General features: G+C 41.0%; 1 protein-coding gene across 1 annotated transcript in view; it reads left to right on the top strand.

The window, feature by feature from the left end:
• Window positions 1-20153, top strand: part of camta1a (calmodulin binding transcription activator 1a) — a gene marked incomplete at its 5' end in the record, with an annotated part of 162987 nt that overhangs the window by 111740 nt on the left and 31094 nt on the right. The window contains 3 exons of the mRNA XM_081386879.1: window positions 11838-11991; window positions 16258-16398; window positions 17606-19836. Of these exons, the coding sequence (XP_081243005.1) occupies window positions 11838-11991; window positions 16258-16398; window positions 17606-19836 (2526 nt within the window). The remainder of the gene's footprint in view (window positions 1-11837; window positions 11992-16257; window positions 16399-17605; window positions 19837-20153) is intronic.

The following is a 20153-nucleotide window of genomic DNA, read 5'->3' as shown; positions in this document are numbered from 1 at the left end:
AGTTAATGCTATGCTAGTTCACGAAAAAGATCATGCTGAAGCTTTAAGATGAGAAGCCTGGTAGGGACACCATCATCTAAAACCCAACAAGCTGGTTAACCGGCAGGGTTAGACTGAGTGCAAGGGCTGGCTGTCTTTGCTGTGTTCTTCACTGACACTTGCACTTCCTGTGAGAGACTTTGGGCATTAGGACCACAGTCACCAAGCTCCACTGAGCCCATCACAGCAGACTGATGGTTCCCAGACGGCCTGCTCCCGGTCTGCTCAGGGCACAAACTCACAGAGATAATGGAGAGCTGCCAGATGAATAACTGAAACACTAGTGGCAGCGAAGGTGGAATCTGTACTTTTACAGTAACTCCTACATTTTGTCCTCTGTGCTCTGTGCAAAGTCTAATTAATCTGCTATGAACATGTACTCCAAAGAGAGCGGAGAATACAGAATATCTGTAGTTTTTTTGTTTTTTTGCAGAACTACATGTTGACACCTGGGCAAACACATAACCGCACGATCCACGGACACACTCTTGTGAGCTGAGTAGTTCTGCCCCTGGAAGCTAAGTTATTTAAAGCTGGCTCTTGACTTCATCTGAGTCATTATGGGCTTCTGAATTAAACATCACAGGCCTCAGCCTCTGGCTCCTGCAGAAGCGCTCTGCCGTGCTTTGCACCGGCTCCGTCCTCTTCCTCAAAAAGTTACATTCGCTAACACCACTCCACACGCTTTTCTCTCTCATGTCTGTCGAGTGGTGCCGAGCCGAGACCTAACGAGAGAGAATGGCACATCACAGTCCTTGAGAAGTGGAGGATGATGTGTACCAGCCGAGGTCGTTTCACACGCTTGAGCAGTGAGGAGTTGTCAAATAGCCATGCTGTGTTCCTCACCCATTTCCTACTGTGCATCCCATGGGGCTGGGATTTACTTGCACCTCCTGTGGGGCCTGCAGCTTTCTGCATGAAATGTGTATGTTTGTTTGTGTGTTTGAATGTGGGCGTTAGATGAGCTGGCCATTGCATAGCAGTAGTCTGAGACTGCATAAGAGACACAGAGTGTGATGGGTGCTGGAGTGAGTGCTTAATCAATGTTGGAATGTGTGAATATATCAAAATTCATGATTTTTAGTATTGATGTTGCTGTATATTAAGTTACTATTTAACATCAAAAGGTCAGCTAAACATGTTAGAATGGCGTTTCTTCAACTTTTGGCACTTTCACGTCAAACAGATTTCATTTTTTTTTGTTCTGCCTTACAGTACATTGACATTTATTCATTTAACAGACTGTTTTATCCAACTTTATACAAAATAATACATTACAGTCAATACAAATTAATAAATAAAATCATACATATTTTATTAATTGTATTAATTTTCTAAATATTAATCTTGGACAATCAATAAAAATAGGAGTTATTTGTAAAATAATAATATAGTAATTTATATCTATTTTTTTAAATCCCTCAGTTGTGGCATGATATAGACTTTTGCTGTTGCGAGTGACGCACTAATCTCCATTGTTTTCCACAAATATGTAAGACAAAACAGCTCAGTTTTATTGCAGATAAATAATCATCACTGGGAAACTTTTTCAACTTTTTCACTTGCTGTTGGCAGGTGGGGTAAATTTTAAACCCTATATGAAACTTCCCATATGTGAGACAGGTGTTGTTTTCTGTAATTGGCTCCGCTACAGGAAAAACAAGTCATGCTAAACCAGTGGCGGATGCAGAAAGTGGATGATAGGTAGGCCTCAAAAAGTATGTGTGGGCCAGAATAATTCATATTACCCCATGTTTTTCATTTTAATTTAATTTTGAAGAAAATAAATTGATGGACTGATCCCTGCGTGGCACTATACTAACGCCCATGACTTAAAGGTAGTTTGTAAGATTAAACAGGTCATTAACATGTCAAAGCGAACGGGGCATTGCATTGCAATGCGCTACAATGAACGCTTCAATTCAACATCATCATGCAACTCGTTCAGAAATACAAATGTTCCAGTTTATAAAGTTTAATTTGATGTGTCCAGTGTGAACAGCCTCAAATATTTATGGTGCATCATATCAAAAAATGCCCCTGGTGCAGATATGTTGGATGGATTTTTGTTGCCTACTTAAAGCAATTTAAAGGTGCTCTAAGCAATGTCACACGTTTTTTAGGCCGAAACATTTTTTGTCACATACAGCAAACATCTCCTCACTATTCGCTAGCTGACTGTCCCATGAACACATTGAAAAAAGTCTCTGTAGATAGCCCAGGCTCCACAAACAGCAACAAAAACAAACTGGCCCAACCTGGACCATGAAACATAACAAACAGTGTTCCAACCAATAACCAACAAGAATGATTTGGGGGTGGGGGTTGGGGGGGTTAGTGTGCGTGCACATGAAGTGGGTGTGGGGAGTGGAGGAGAGAGAAGCATGAAGAGGGAAGTTAGCTAGAGGAGAGATGTCCTAGACAACGACTAACGTTAGAATTATATTCTCTTGAATTTTGATATGGCCGACACACGACCAAAGAGATGAACAAATAGCAAAGAAGAGGCAAAAAGGAGAAGGAACGCGCGAAGTCCCGAATTTACATCGGAAAAGCACGGAAGGGAGGGGGAGGGGACTGGATGAGGAGGAGGGAGGGTCGAGTTAGCCTCCGTTTTGTTTGACAATACTTCGAACATCAACAAGAAGTGACGTCACCCAACAACACTTAGAGCACCTTTAAAGTGGCCGCCACATGAAAAACGGAAACAAAAACAAAGCAGGAGAGAGAGATCCAAGCCGAGTCTTGATAACAACCATATCAGGGTCCCGTATCGACAACCTCCCGTTGCTAATACAGTACATGTGGCTTATGTACATTTCAGAAAACCCCTTCCTCACAAATATTAAATGTAAATATTGTCGTAAATCTTATTATCTGTTAGTTCTTTTTCAAAAGACAAAAGTGTCAAGTTGTTACGGCATCCTGTCATCTTTGTGTCATCTTTTGTTTCTTTTTTAAATGTGTCATAGATAGCGGTTTAGACATTTTTGTATTAACATAAAAAGGGAGCTGCTAATTGGAATCCAGGTATTGGCGTGAAGAAGAGCATAACATTACTACTGCCGCGACGTAACTGAAGAGACGAATTAGCATATTCTTATTAACATTAGGATAGAGTTATAATGCATGACGAAAATCACATTTAAAATAATTATTGAAGAATTTTTTTATTAAAAAAATATAGATATATTTCTCTGGATCTGACAGGGTGGGCAAGCTGTCAATCTGGTTGGGCCTTGGTCCACCCGTAGGTCCGTCCCTGTGCTAAACAGGTTGCACTGGCAGGAAGTGACATCATAGCTTTCATAACTGGGTGCAAAGTAACTGTCTTTTACCAACTTGCACTTTAAAATGTTCTGCATATACCGGCTCATAAACATTAAAGGGTTCACACAAGGGTCTTCTTCTGTACTAGACACAAGCTGTAGGGTGTTTGCTGCACACCATCGGCTTTGACGTGGCGTATACACCCACACACACGCGCTTGTGTACAAACACACGCACACACAAACACACCAGTCAGTAATGGGAAATAAAACTATGAAGAAAGGGGGATGTTTTGTTCCCTGCGCAGCACTGAGTCAATTGACCTTGAAATGAACAGCAGCACTGGGGGACAGCGAGGTATGGATACGTTTAAGAGCTGGGTGTGGGTGCCAGGGGCCAGCCTACTGCCTAATGACGGACACACTGCTTCATCCATCACCATGCCACAGCCAGGGCACCCGCCAGGGCAAGGCTTTAATCACCTCTCTCACTCATAAACACACACACTTCTTTCACTCATCATGACGGTGGACTCTTGTATTTGCACTCTTAAAGGGACAGTTCACCTAATAATCATAATTCTGTCATTACTGTATTTATTCACCTTCATGTCATTCCAAAACTGTATTCATTTCTTTCTTCTGCGGAACACAAAAGAAAATATTACGGAAAATTTGTTTTTTTTTTAATCATACAGTGAAAGTCGATGGGGTCCAGTGTTGTATTTACTTTCTTCATCTGAACAATTTAATCATACAGGTTTAGAGCTGCCACGGTATCATTTCTCATTTTGCTTAGTTTATCAATCAATCAAAATTGATTGATAAACTAAGATCTTAAAGATAAACTTTTGAGCACATCATTTAATAATCTAAAGAACTTTTTTCCACTATAAATAACCTTTTGTGCAATAGAAATTTCCATGAATCTTGATGGTTCTTCATGGAACCATCAATGTCAATAAAGAACCTATATTTTTAAGAGTGAAAATCTTTCTTTCTTCTACTTAAAGCAGCACCTAAAATGCATTTAGACACCTGGATTGGTTATTATATGTGCCCACACTGTATCACACACTCACATTAGCATACTGTGCTTTCACACACTTTAAATGCTAAACTTCACCCACATCCTCACACTCTCAACCATTTCAATTTTATCCTAATGAAATCAGCTACAACCTGTTTGATGCTCCATTCTCTTGAAGGTCGCTGTCGCTTTTTTCATAGAGAAAACTCTTGATGCTTCATTATGACACTGAGCTCTACATCATGTCTAGAGTACATTGTCTTCCTCCAGAACTGAGCCCAGCGGTACTTTGAGAGCACAGCCCTTCTATCAAGTTAAAAATAGTGAGACAGATAGAGACAAAAAAGTTAAATATTTGTTGCGGCATATCAGAAGTGCTGTGATTTATGTAACATGGGTTAGTGAAATGGGTCTGCTTGTACACCCAGTGGGTATGTTCCTCACCACGCTCACAAGAAATGAGTCAGAGGATCTGTCTCTCCCATGCTTTTTTCCCACTATCCTCTAGGGGTTTCCTGTCAGCCGAGTGCAGCGCTTGGCCGTGTCTTTTTGTGCCACGGCTTTGAACTCCTCTCTGACGTTTTTCTTCTCAGAGCTACAGAAGCACTGGTTCTTTTTCTCCTGGACTCGTTTGTGTGCTTTTTAGCTTAATTAAGATATTTAACCTTGATGAGGTTCTTGTTGTTTTTGTGCCAAGACTTTCTCTTTTAGCTTTTAAGTTTTTAGCATTTGTGATGTTTATGTTGTGCCATACTTTCCCAAACGCTCTTCCTGTCTGTTGTTGTTCAAACAATTAGCCCTGGCACCAGATTCACACCAATGATTGAGATTAAGAGGGTGTTATGCCAGGCAGGAAATGGGTATGCGGCTCTCAAATAAAATATGGGACCTCAGTAAAGCGTCATTGCTTCTCTAGTGTCTCAAAACCGAATGCGATGACATATATGTTCCAGGACACTAAACCATGCTTGATCTTAGTCAGGTCATTCCTGCGGAATCTTTTGAACACTGTTATTTTTAAAAGATTAATATGCATCGGTTACAAATTTAAAAAGTATTTCTATATAAATGTAAATCAGACTTTCAAAATTATGTAAAATTATGTTATATATATATATTTTATTCATATATACGTATATAATGATATTCAGATAGATAGATAGATACATGTAGATAGATAGATAAAGATTCATTGCTAATTACTTGCTTGTGTTTGTGCTGTTGTTTCCACACTTCCTGCAGGATGATCTCATGCATGCCACAAATTGCGAGCGTAATATTTTATCCAGTATATTCATACATATTTAGTTGGGGCACGATTTTCATAACAGGAGTGACTCATTCACATGACCAGAAGCAGCAATAAATTGCAACAAAACAAATAATGTTCTCATGCGTCCAGATTTGAACCAGCGCCAGCTAAATATGAAGCCCAAACCGCCTGCTTTCAAACAAGTCCAACTCAAAGACAATCTTATACGCACAAACGCTTATCTGCCAGAACACTCCGTCCCACCCCCACCCTGCAATAAGTCATCCGTAATATGCAGATACCTATTTGAAACCCTGTCCTTCTTCCCAGCCCTTCAGGTTGGAGTTGATGCTGGTTGGAGGCAGGCCTGAGCAGCAGTAATGACCCTGAAGCTATTACTAGTGGATATTTATAGCACTTGAGGCCGGCTATGGGGCAGCACTCATGACCACATTGGCTTCATCCATGTGGGCGTCCAGCTACTAGTTGCCAGGTTACCACGGTGCTTCCAGGTACCTGTGTGTTCCCCAGACAGACACACACACACACACACACACACACAAAAACAGAGAAACACCTTTAGAATTGAGATCTGCTCTCTTTCTGCGAGCTTAAAGCAAAAAACGAACAAGCTTTAATTGCTTTTCTTGCTTACCAATGAAAAGACTAGAGTAAGAAAACAATTTCTGTGAATTCAAGCACAGAATGCTTCCTAATGAAGTTTTTTTTTACCTTCATTTAGCATGTAATGCTCTTAAACAGTGAAGTCAAGGGATAAGTATAAGTTCTATAGACCGGCAGTACAAGATCTACACGCCTCGGCACTCCAGGGATGAGCCTAGCGCAAAGGTGCTGAGCTCAAATGAATGCCTTTAATAATGAAAAATGCCGTTTGCGCAATACCACAAGCCCTGCACACGCTGCAACTCTATCCAAACTTTGGCCCCCTTCTCCCTCATCAACAAACCTGGAAGCAAGCCCTGGTCCTCCATGGAAATGTACCACAAACATGGCCTAAAGATTACATTGCACAATTAATCAATACCTTTATGAGATCGCATGTTCTCCACCAAATAGTATCCAGGCTGAAAGTTTTCTCCTCAGTCTCCTTCTTTTGCTTGTTGGACTTGTGTTATTAAAAGAGAGCAGCCAGCAGGAAATTAAATTAAATTAAGTTTGCATCCTGATAGATTTATAAGACACCGCACATTTTCATTGTGTTGTTGTGCCATCGGAAAGAGAGAGAGGGTCTAGAGGGGGTGCGAGCGTGATTGTGTGGGTGCGTAAAAGCTCTCTGAAGAGACAGAGCGAGAAAGGAGTGAGCCGTAGATGTCATACGCTTCTGGCTCACTCTTGAATTTACGACCGAAGCACAGCTTCACAGATTACTTATATTTGGATGGGTTGTAAGTCTGCCAAATGTGCATTGTAAAACAGGGACAAATGTATCGGCGTAGGAGGGACCGAAAAAGAGGAAAGTGTATGTGTGTGTGCGGTGATCATGGCTTGTGTATATATGTGGTATTGGCTATCTGTATTTTTTACTCTGTATGCTTATATGAATATAATGAAATGTTTGGGTCATAATTAACCCCAAAATCAAAAGGAATAAAATATGAAATGATGGTTCACATAGAAAAATTGGAGCTTATTTTAAGAAGCTGCTCACTGGAGAGACATGGGTAAGATAAGATAAGATTAGTCTCGCGTAGCCAGACCTTCAGACTGACGGCAGAAGGTCTGGAATCTATCGCAGCTTTTCTTGGCCAAGAGGACGTTTGACTGACATATAACGCAACCAATCACAGTTCGTTTTGTTCCGCGTCATGTTTAGGGGCGTGCCAATATAATGTCGATGTCCCTACAATAACAGACCGGCGTGCATTTAATAAATTATTCATTCAAGAACGTTGTGCAAGTTTACTGCAACAATGGAGCCGCAAACTTCACATACTTTGAAAATCCAGCGTTTAGTTGATCCTGGTAAGCGCTTATTTGTCTCAGTTGTAAACACAACGGCTTTCTTCTTCCACGAGGGGTTTTGGCGTCATGGCATTTGTTTCCAGACGGACCGTTAGAGAACGCGACACACACATCTCGCGGACATCCTGTAGAATTCAACCAATCAGGTCGCGACTTCGAAACTCCTGAAGTGTTTCCAGAAAAGTGTGCCATATGCATCAGACGTTTAGCCAACGTTCCGTGGGCGTGACGTCTGAGGCTGAGACTAAGATAAGATATACTTTATTGTCCCCGAAGGGAAATTTGTTTTGGTCCATTTCGCAGTTTTTACAAAGACAACACAAAATACAAAATACAAGAATAAACATCTCTCAACACATCCTCTCACAAAAAACATGTTCTCATACATTAGACAGGTACGTATATAGTAGGAGTGTGAAGTCCAGCTCCCCCTCTCTAGATGTAATTTGGGTGTAATGAGTGGAGCTAGAAGGTCCATCCATAACTCTCTCTCTCTCTATATATATATATATATATACACAGTATATATATACACAGTATATATATACATGTAAAGTATTTGGATAGTTTTTCTTAGATTATGTATGTATAGTCTTTTATTTATAGTATATGTATAGTTAGACTACCACTCTCAGTAGGCTAGCTATATATAGGTTTATACTTTTACTGTATATTTATAATATGTTTATATATGTAAATGTTTGTTTATGCATGTATAATGTTTTTGGGCCCTATTTTAACGATCTGAAATGCAAGTATCAAACGCGAAACGCAAGTAACTTTGTGACGGATCTCCAGGCGCACGCCAGGAGCGGTTTACAGCCGAGAAGTGACATTGGGGATGGGAGAAACCCCCCACATAAGGTTCGGTTAAACAGCAGGCGTATAATAATTTGGGTAAATGTGTAAGCTAGATTTATGCCTATTTTTTCACATCTTCGTGGACACCACAATGATTTCCCTCGTGTGGAATATTTTTCCTTGTAATTATGTATGGTTTGCAAAAATGGCAACTGCTGCATCTGTGTAGAGTAGAGAAGCAAAGTGTATATGCGTTGTGCACATGCTACATTATGGCCAAGCATGCGCCCTTAAAATAGCATCTGAATAACGCGCCACTGACTTTAGACTAGGTTTTTCCTGGTCTGTGGTGGAATTTTTTTCTGGAACTGTAAAAACCCTAATTTACCGACGTGCGTCTGTGGAGGGAAAAGTCCGCTGTGCGTCGGGTGCAAAATAGGAATGATACATGCGTCGGTGTACAAAGTCAATTGCGCTGGGTGCAAGATAGGGCCCTAAATGTGTAGCACTGTGGTCCCACATATATAATTATTATATAATTATTTATGTGAATTAGAAATTATTATATAATTATATACAATTTGCATTATTGTAGGCCACTGACAATTGGAGATGAAGGTTGAAATAACACAAGTTGTGGCCTTATGGTTAGACAGTCAGACTTGCGGGTTCGATTCCCAATACCAACAGGAAATGACTGAGGTGCCTTTGAGCATGGCACCTAACCCTCAATCGCTCCCCGGGCACCCACTGCTGTGTGTGTGTGTGTGTGTGTGTGTGTGTGTGTGTGTGTGTGCGTGTTTGTGTGTGTGTGTGTGTGTGTGTGTGTGTGTGTGTGTGTGTGTGTGTGTGTGTGTGTGTGTGTGTGTGTGTGTGTGTGTGTGTGTGTGTGTGTGTGTGTGTGTGTGTGTGTGTGTGTGTGTGTGTGTGTGTGTGTGTGTGTGTGTGTGTGTGTGTGTGTGTGTGTGTCTTTATATACATTTTCTTTATACGTATTTCTTTTTTGACAATTTAATAAATTTGACACCCATATATGCATGATAATGTGTTTATGTTTGCCTAATGACATGAGTCTGGGTTTTACTTACTCCTCTCATGCTGGTTAAGGATTGAGGGCATGGCCTGGTGATTACCACAGCTGCTTGTCCCATATGCGGATGTAGCGCTGGTGTCTGCTCCCACAAGCTCACGGCTACAGCAGCAGGACCCATGCCTGAGAGTCCTTAGTTCGCCCTTTCCAACCAAGTCTCGGTCCAGCACACTCCCTTCATCCACTTGAAAGAGAATAGTACACCAGAACTTACTCTTAAAATCCTCTCATGAAGACAGATTTCCTATGGATTTAAATTTTAAATCAAATCTTTTCCTTTTAATCCATCAAAGGTGCTGTTCAAACACCTTGACACATTCCCTTTGAATATCAAGTGTGCTGGTTGAAGAGTTCAATCAAAAGTTCTTGCTGTGAATTACAGGGCTGTTTGATTTTGAGCTCTCTGAATTTAGCTTTTGATTTGTTCTGCCGTCTTTTTTCGTCCTGCAGACTTTGTCCCCACTCTCTGTGGTCACTGTTCAAGGCTTGTTAGTCCCATGCAGAGATTGTCAATGTTCTGTCTAATTGTGATTTGCAGTCCATTCAGTTGTAGTCGGAGAACTGGAAAAGTCAGTCTGAACCTGGTCAACAGCACTGTAATAGAGGGGTTCAGAAATGTCTAGTATGAGAAGAGCTTTGAAACTAAAGGAGCTTCCATAAGTGACTAAACAGGCAGCATTTTAGTATAAAGGTGCCTACAGATTCTGGTTTCAGACCAGGCTTCCAAGGCACCAATGTTTCTTGGCTCATCTGTTCATTACCTATCTGAAAATGTTCTGGGTATATATATATATATACTTTCAACTACTCTGTCCGACTTTAGAGCTTGTGGGATATCATACTGTAGGCAGCGAAGTGTGCATCTCTTCTGAACAGGTTAATGCATCTTAGTAGTTATCTTAGGATGTTACGCAAACAATGTGGCAGAAATTATAAAGATATTATTTATACTGCCTGCTAAGCTTTCGGACACAGCCGTGATCAGGTGTGGTTACCATGGCGCTCTCTGTAAAAGTGCCAGCGGCTGTATGAATGTCTTTCTCTGTGTGTATTACCCCATTGAGCATGCAGTATGCATAGATTTTGCACATGTGCATCAAAATGTAATGCTGAAGGCGGAGGCAGCACAGAGCCGCAGCCCCCAATTCACTCAGCACGTAATGCTCATAAAACTAATAAAAATGCTAATGAAAGGGACAGTTTTCTTCACTGTTTAAGTGTAAGGATTCGGTTTGTGTATGCGTTATGTATCTGCTTTTCACGTGACATTCAAATGTTGGTGTTCTGGAACGAGTGGGATTTTGTAGGAGTGTGTGTGTAATCTCTGTGGTGACAGGGGACCGCTTGTTTTGTGACTGTTTACAGCTCTTTGTAATCTATTTATGATTACAAATGGAACTGATGTTGTTCATACTGGCTAGATATGCTTTAAACAACCGTTTTATTCATAAGCTGCCAAAATGTATCCAGCGAACACTTACTGACCTAAAATTTACAGAATTTTTTTATATATAAAATAAGCCCCCAATTTTGAGTTGACAACCACAATGGTAAAAAAAACAGGTACTTTTTAAGCCTCACACAACTCATCCCTGTTTGGGGATGTTCTGTTCCTGGTTTTATCCTCTCTCTGAATAACTTTGGCACTACGTACCATCAGGAAACATTTGCACCACTTTTGCGCACAAACAGTTTTATTCACTAACCACTCTTGGCTTAACCAGGCGCCACTGTGTGTATTTAAATTAAATCGTTGTCATTCTTTTCAGTACAAACATGCCTCCTTTCTATGTAAATTAGGCTTATTATAGATTACACCTTATTCACAAGACTCAGCGCTATTCGCCTGTGCAATTAATGTTGCTCTAGAAAGCAGACTCTAAGCTATTTTATTCAGAAGAGACAATGTGTGTTTTCTTGCAATCATGACAACAGTAAATCCTCAAATGATGGAGAAGAACGGGCAGAATATGACGTCTTTCACTTATTCTCCATTTCCATCACTCCATAAATGTGGTCAAGTGTGCTGGATAGCTGCCAAATATACTAGCTAGTGCTAAACACACAATAACTAACATGATCCTTAAAGGCTCAACAAAAGGATTTTTGGCCCCATTTTTGGGCTTACAATTTTGCTATTTTTTCTTATATTTACTAAAAAATATCATTTATCATTTTAATTAAATGTTTAATTTATCTTCCTTTCATTGAAAAAGTAAAATGTATTAAATTTTCCTTAAGAACACTTGGGACAAGCTGGTATTTATACAGCTATAAATGTAATTCCATAAATGAAACCGTTATTATGAAACCTTTCCACTCACCACACTACATCTTCTTTTTTCTTTTCCTCTTTCTCTCTCTTTTCCCCAGAACCCAGACATTGTGCTGGTCCACTACCTGAATGTGCCAGCTATCGAGGATTGTGGGAAGCCATGTGGGCCCATCCTGTGCTCCATCAATACAGACAAGAAGGAATGGGCCAAATGGACGAAGGAGGAACTCATTGGCCAACTGAAACCCATGTGTGAGTGTCCAATCACATTCTGTCAACTGAATGCGTTACCTGTCTCTTCTCATGCATGTTTTAAGTGAAAATACGCTGCAAACAGTGTCTGTAGGATTTGTTCATGTTTTTGAAAAGATTATTTGAAAAATTAAGTTAAAAATATTGTAATATTTAGTAATATTGTGAAATATCATTGCAATCTAAAATAAGCGTTATTTATTTTAATGTATTTTGAAATGTAACTTATTCCTGTGATAGCAATGCTGAATTTTCAGCAGCCGAGAGAAATTTTAAATCTTACTGACCCCAAACTTTATATGCTGTGTGTGTGTGTGTGTGTGTGTGTGTGTGTGTGTGTGTGTGTGTGTGTGTGTGTGTGTGTGTGTGTGTGTGTGTGTGTGTGTGTGTGTGTGTGTGTGTGTGTGTGTGTGTTTTATATATTTATATATATACTGTATCAATATATATTTATTTACTAAAATACTAAGTAATATTTAAGAAATAAAATAATACATTTAGTGAGGTTTGCACTTAAATTAAGTGTGGGGGGGGGGTGCACTCCATAGTAATATGTTGACAATTTAATTACACATTTTTAATATGTTACATATCTTGATTACATGTTACAAGATGGTTCACACTGCCACAACAAACACCAAAAGGAATACAATACTGATCCAGCAAAACCCAACAGTTGTTGGTGCTGGTTAGGGCAGTGTGAACTAGCCTTTAGATGCTTAGACAATGATACATGACGTTGTCTTCTATAATTTCTGTATGATTAATGCAAGACCTGTGCTGTTTTAGTTATGTGATATTTCATGAGAAGTTAGTCTCTCTCAGCTTAGCCTGATCTAGCTTATCTGGCCTGTCTTAGTTCATAGCAGGACAAGTCTCCATGTGGAACCCTTGACATTATTATCTCACCGCCTGTACATGCCCACTCTGAGGCGCCCGGGTGTCCCAGGGTCAGTTGACCAAAGGAAACCTGTCTAATGAGGATGTAGTAAAAAAAAAAAATTATGACATGCCATGCATATAATCATGTTTACCCAGAGTCTTGTGCAGACACGTCTCTGTATGTGATGCCTGGCATTGATCATTCGAACTAGGACAGGGCTGTCAAGGTAATGAATATATGAAGTCGGATCTCTCGCGTCAGCACTTTTAGACACAAGATGTCGGCGAGGGGAATACAGACGAGCTCAGCTGACATTGTAATCGCTGCCGCGTGTTACGATTCCCTTAAGAGCTCTCACGGCAATCACTTAAGAGCTCCCTTTCACATTGACTTTAAGACATGTGCTGTAAACTAATGTGTTCATTACACTCCATCTCTGATCTACATTCAAACCATTTGCAGTAATGCATGCAAGTCATTAACATTGCAAATGGTGTGGACAATGGCAAAGGTGCGAGATGTCTTCCACCAGTCGGGCCAGTGCACTGAGACTAGGCTAATAGGGCCACAAGATTCACCCTCATGATCTTCAAACAGCCATCTGTGATATGAGCTCATCTGAAGAGCAACAGTACCACCTAGTGGCGGAGCTGCAGACATGCAGCCTGTTAACAGTCAAAGATTCATCGTGAACTATATTAGCCATGCATAATTCATGAATGCATTATACATCAGCTCTACAAACCCAATTTGTTCCCTTGAGTGACCCATATCATACACAAACAGCTTGCATTCATTAACGTGGCGAGGTGTGTTTTGAGTTGGGAGTGAGTAGCGAAGCATTCTTCGACTGACAGTCCTCAGAGAAAGACTGCTGTAACCGTTGATGGGTTGCGGAGAAGTTTCAGTAACTCTGCTTCAAACATTGTAATGCATTTGCATCAGATACCATGGAAATGCATCAATGTTGAGGTTGCATCATCACCTGCTTTGCATGATATGCGCGTTTCATCATTGTAGTGTGAAATATAGAATTTTTATTTTTGCCCTAAAGCTCTATTATGCAGGGTGATATTGATGTTTTTTACGAAGCCACTGAGATATATTTTAATTCGTCATCAAAGTTTTGAGCTTTCTTTGAGAATTCTAACTTTTTGCATTATAAGAAAAATTAAACGAAATCCTAAATATGCTTTTTTTTTTTTTTTGACAATAACCAGCAATATCTCACTATTATACTTGAAGGTAAATAATTTGATTTATTTTTCTTTTTTAGTTCAGCCACTTTCAAATAGAGAATACTTTTCACAATCAAATGAATTCCTGACAGATAAGATCAAAGCTCCAGGTTTTTTGTTGGCGTAGTTGATTTTCAATTACCATTCAGAAATACATCATCTTAGACCTAGTAAAATAGGTTGTAAATTTGGTTTTATGTTCAAGTAGGCGTGTGCAGCAGAGGTCAGATGGCAGGTCATGAAAGGTATCAGCTGCTTAGTCGCAGTACAGCTGGAGAGGAGAACAGGCCGGCCTGATACATTTCTCTCCGCTGATATAATTTAAGAGACCATGCCTGAAGCGCCCTTACTGCTGCATGAGCAGATGATCAGAGACACACACACAGTAGGAGACGAGAGATCTGGTGTGATTTATGTTTCCTGAACATAGGCTGCGATTAAAAATTGTAGATTTTCAAAAAAGTTGATGGGTGTGGTTATGGGGTGCTTTAAACTTGAGGATATGGATGTGGCTGGCAGAGAGAATAATATTTTGATTTGATTTGTCAGCAGCATTTTAAGTATAAAATCTAACCTGAATAATGCAATAACAATAATTAAAAACCTCTTGAGATTGTGTTCAAAACTTTTTAATAAATATGAATAATACATTTTATATTGTAATACATACAGAATATATTATAATATTATTAATTAAATTTACAAAAAAACTCTTTTTATAATTAATTTAATTGAATATGCCATTTTATTACTTTTTCCACCATTTTTAATTATATATATATATTATATTTTCAACTGTAATGATATTTTACTATTCTTTGATTCTTAATTTTAAATGGCCCTGTGGTGTGACAGTCAATTTTTGTATTATTATTATTATAAAACATGTTTTATTAAAATGTATATCAATTTAGAGATTTTTACAGTTTAATTAATTATTTTATTTTTATATTAACAGTTATATTAATGTTATTATTTTATATTAATATTAATGAATTACAATTTATTTTAAGATTTTTAAAAAAAATACTTTAATTATAAGACAAGCTCAAATGACTTTTCATCTCAAGTACCCAAATAAGTTATTGCACACCCCAGTTTGGGCACCGCTGCACTAAAGAAATACATGAACTTCATTCCCCTGACAACATTTGGGCCGATAGAAGCCGATTAGTAACCGCCACTGTGGATCCCTGTGAGTCTAAATCAGTGGATTCTTCTTCAGATCCTCGCAGCCGATGTCACGCCGTATCCACCAAACCAGCTTGCCCTTTCATTACATGACCTGCCTTGTGCTGTGACTCTGGTTCAGGCTCACGCTGCGAGATTGATTTGTCTGTTGGAGCATGGTCATGCTGGTGTAATGGCTTATGGAACGCCGCTGCGATTCTCTGGCCAAGCGCGGAATGGCAGAGCTCAGCAGAGCAGAGAAACCTGCTGTGTATGTGACAACTGTTGTGCCGGCTCCGGCTGGTGACGCAGCACTGTTTGCGAGTTCAAGCCAAATGCTTTTGTCTCTTTTATCTATTTTTGACTCTGTGTCTCTTTCTCTCTTCGCCTCCCTTTTCCTCCCCTCGCTTTCACATGCAATCTCACCTCAGCTTGTTACGCACACTGAAGTAGCAAAGCGTGCACAAGCCATATTAAGGTAGCTCAATGCTGTTTGATATTCTAAATACCGTTCCTCTCCAGAGATTGTCCTCCACATTTCCTTTGTTGCGTTCATTTTTCCGTTTGCCATTTTTCGGTTCCAGTTGTTGTTATTGTTCTTTTTCTCAGAGGAGAGAGGCTGAGCTTGGAAATAATAGCAGCAGAGGGCATAAACAGCAAAAAGCACCTTGACAAAGGGCTGGGGCTTTTACTTCAGCTGAAGTGAGACAAGGAAGACTTTTGCTGTTTTTTTTCCTCTCCCTCCTCAGCTGAAAATTCACCTTTAACTGGCCCAAATCTGTTCTTGAACTTTCCGTGTTCCTGTCTGAGGTTAGAAAGTAAACGGCTCTTTTTCTCGTAGTACTGGACAAAGTGTTTTTGATATGGAGTCTGGTTCTGAGGTAAGGTCAGGGATGTAGTGCACAGGCGGGCTGGGGGAGGGCTGGAAGGCTCGGCTGGTGGGCTGACGACTGTGTCTCCTCTCTCCCTCGGCAGTTCATGGCATCAAGTGGACTTGCAGCAATGGGAACAGCAGCTCTGGCTTCTCTGTGGAGCAGCTGGTGCAGCAGATACTGGACAGCCACCAGACCAAGCCTCCTCCCCGGACTCACAACTGCCTCTGCACTGGCACCCTGGGTAAGGGACAGACAGGAGGGCTGGGGTGTGGGACAGGCAGTCAGAAAGAGACTGGTAGAGACTGAGGAAGCAGGTAGTGCTTTAAATATGTCTTCAAGAACGTTAAAAGATGAGGTGAGTGTAGAGCAGATTGAATGCCTAATTAGAGTACAGCAGCTTCTAGGTCCAGGATGAACATTTCATAGATGTGCTGATTTATTGAGCTGTCTGTTGTAATGACACCACTGGGGGGCGTAATGTTCCTCTGTATCTGTGCAGTCAGGGCAGTCTTTTTTACTCAAGTATACAACAAATGAATTTTCACCTTGTACTTCATCACAAATATCCAACACAGCACTTTACAATCCCTTGGTGTTGCTCCTGTAGGGTGCCGTTACTCTGAAGCAAATTGAATTGAGTGTTTAAAACAAATGATTGTGGGGTAGATTGATTGCCATTTGTTTTATGTTCATATAAAATTCATTTGCCAAGTTTGCAGTATAATGACTAATGAGACATATCAGCCATTTATTAACAAAACGGTAAAGCTGTGTGTTGGCTTCTCATGAAACGATTAATACTGATGATTGATGGTCTCTATAAAGACTTGAATTAATCTCAGTGTTCATTCAAAATATCAGCATCAAAGCATTTTCAATTTTAAAGACATTATGTGGATCATTCTTTGAATTCTTATTATTTTCAGTATATAAAGCAAACAGAGCCTCTTATAGTGGTGTCATATCTAAAATAGTAGTGTAGTTATTATGATGTGCTTTTTGTATATTCTAATGTAGTTTCAATAATTCAATAATTTATGATTATGTTCATTTAAATACTGTTATTTTTAATAATAATAATGTAAGTATTGACAATAATACTACTAATAATGTTCATTTTAAATGGGAATCAAAAATTTGTCAAAAATATGAATAATTCTGAATGAATTACTATGCATAATAATAACTGTATCATTGTCGTTATTTTATAATCTATATGTATATTTTGTATATAATAATAATTATTAGAATAATGTCAATTTTGATAATACTAGGGATTCTGTTGATTCTGGGAATAATGTTAATTTTAAAAGGGATAATGTCATTAAGGAGTCAGAGATAGTATGGATAATGTTAATAAATAATAATAATATATTGTTTTTTATTATTATAATTATTAAATGTTAAAGAGTTTGGAGAATGACTCGCTATTTTGTTATGTCTCTCAGGTGCAGGAAGCAGTGTGCATCATAAATGTAACAGCGCCAAACACCGGATAATCTCTCCCAAAGTGGACCCTCGCTCAGGAGGCTATAGCAGCACCCACTCTGAGCTCCAGAATAATGATGTGTCAGAGGGTAAGACAGAGCACAGCCACAGCAGCAAGAACAGCGGAGGAACAGGAGGAGGGAGCGTGCGTGAGAAACGTAACGGCAAGGTCCACAAACCCGTGCTGCTGCACCAGAACAGCACTGAGGTGTCCTCCACCAATCAGGTGGAAGTGCCAGACACAACCCAGAATTCCCCTGTGTCCATCAGCAGCGGGCTGAACTCGGACCCCGACATGGCTGACAGCCCAGCGGTCACAGGCATGGGCCACGTTGCCTCTGTCATGAGCAGCCTATCCCAGAGTGTTTTCATGTCTGAGGTGACTGGGGATCCCGTCTACAGCATGTCCCCCACTGGAGGGCCCAATACACATATTATGGGCCCCGATGCCACCTCTCACGGTCTGGTCTTGGCAGTCCCCTCTGACAGCCACAAATTTGCCTTTCCAGGAAGTGGGAGCGCAGATGCAGGCGGTCCTGGATCAGACGGGCTATCCATGCTGTCTGCCTCTGGCATCTCTGATGAACTTGTCCTCTCCAGCAGCCTAGACTCTGGCAGCATTAAAATCCCAGAAACCACTATGAACTTCGACCCTGACTGCTTCCTGAATAACCCTAAGCAGGGCCAGACATATGGGGGAAGTGGATTAAAGCAGGAGAATGGCACATGCAGTGCCTCGTCCTCCTCGACAGCTAACACCAACGGTTTGCAACGCTCGCCAACTATATCTGATTCAAACTACGTCTTCAGTTCTGCCCTGGTGAAGAACATCAAGACTGAGGACACTTCCTTTGAACAACAGCTGGCCAAAGAAGGGAACTACCAGGTGGGGGCAGTCGTAAGCTGTAGCGTTTCCAGTGGTTCTGGCGCCGAGAACTCACTCACCTTGACCCCTGCTTCCTCTCTGCTACCATCTGGAGGGGGCCTGAGTCCGAGCACCACCCTGGAGCAGATGGATTTCAGTGCCATCGATGCAAAGCAGGACTACTCCGCCGGTGCCACTGCCGTAGGTTATAGCCAGGCAATAAACAACTTAGCTCACCAGAACCAATCTCCAAGCTTCTTCCTTCAAGAACCACCACAGCCAGCCCAGAACCAACAAGGCCGGCAGAGCTCCAGCCAGAAGGGCCACTTGCTGGAGCATAACTCCCCTGATGGAGGCTACATGGGCCTGCAGGTTGTAAAGACGGAATCGCCCAGCAGTAATGGCCACCTCCACCACCATCACACCCACCAGGGCCAGCACAGACCCAACTGCAATGGAGGCTCACCCACCGAGGCCCAGGGACAGGTTGGCTCACTGCAGCTCCTCCAGTACCAGGGAGGTTTTCCAGGCCTTGGTCCAGAGCACGAGGATGTGGTCGGTATGGATCAGAGTCGCAGTGTTGGGTCCGGTCAGGCTGGGGCCACTGAGAATGGGACAGATGGTTTACTAAAGTCTGGGGATCATCTACAATCCTGCAGAGGAGGAAACGGAGAGAGCAGAGGAGCAGATCACTTCATGCAGCAGAGCTCTGAGAATGGAGCCGAAGCCGTGGCTTTGAGGAATGGAAACACCACGAGCGGGCCCAACAACGGCTCGCAACAGCAACTCCAGCCACTGATTCAGGGAGCTAATTTGGTTCAGGGGCTCTACAACACTAACCACGGGCTTAGTGGACCCGGAGCCAATGGCGGAGGAGGCACAGGCATGGAAATCAGCTTGGATCATTTTGACATCTCATTTGGAAACCAGTTTTCTGACCTCATCAACGACTTCATCTCTGTAGACAGCGGAGCCACAGCTGTAGGGGCTGCGGGAACGTTATACACCCACCAGTTGGTGGCCCCACCTGGGTCAGATGGAACAGCCACCTCAGGTGCGAACCAACAGCAAGGTCAAGAGAATACAAGCAACAGAGTGTCAGGATACAGCCCCTCAGAGCTCTGCCTCCAGTCATGCTGCAGCCCCCAGTCTCTAGGTGGAGGTGCTGGTGCTGGCGGAGGCTCAGGAGAGACAGGATCACTGGCCTACATGCATGTAGCTGAAGTAGTGTCAGCTGCGGTGGCCCAGGGCACTCTGGGAATGTTGCAGGCCACCGGGCGACTTTTCATGGTCACAGACTACTCTCCAGAGTGGTCCTACCCAGAGGTATGTCTGTTTGAATTAAATGCTTTAAATTCAGTTTTTCCTGCATTTCAGTTATATTAGATATACTATTAGATGCTTATAACAACAACAAAAATCATTATAATTATTATTTATACATTTTTAGACACATTTTTAGGTTATTGAAAATTGTGTCTTTAGTAACCCATTTGTGAAATTACCTTTATATTATTATTATTACTTTTTTTAGTTATTTAAAATGATTTTAAAATAGCTTAATTTATGAACACGGCATTATTATTATTGCGCCACGAGATGGCAGAATACCCTTGAAAACAATTTAAAACGTATTGATGTTG

Source organism: Scardinius erythrophthalmus (genome assembly GCF_964197995.2).
Source record: "Scardinius erythrophthalmus genome assembly, chromosome: 15".
Taxonomy (NCBI): domain Eukaryota; kingdom Metazoa; phylum Chordata; class Actinopteri; order Cypriniformes; family Leuciscidae; genus Scardinius; species Scardinius erythrophthalmus.
The sequence above is the reverse complement of the archived record's forward strand: the minus strand, read 5'-3'. Positions and strand labels throughout refer to the sequence as shown.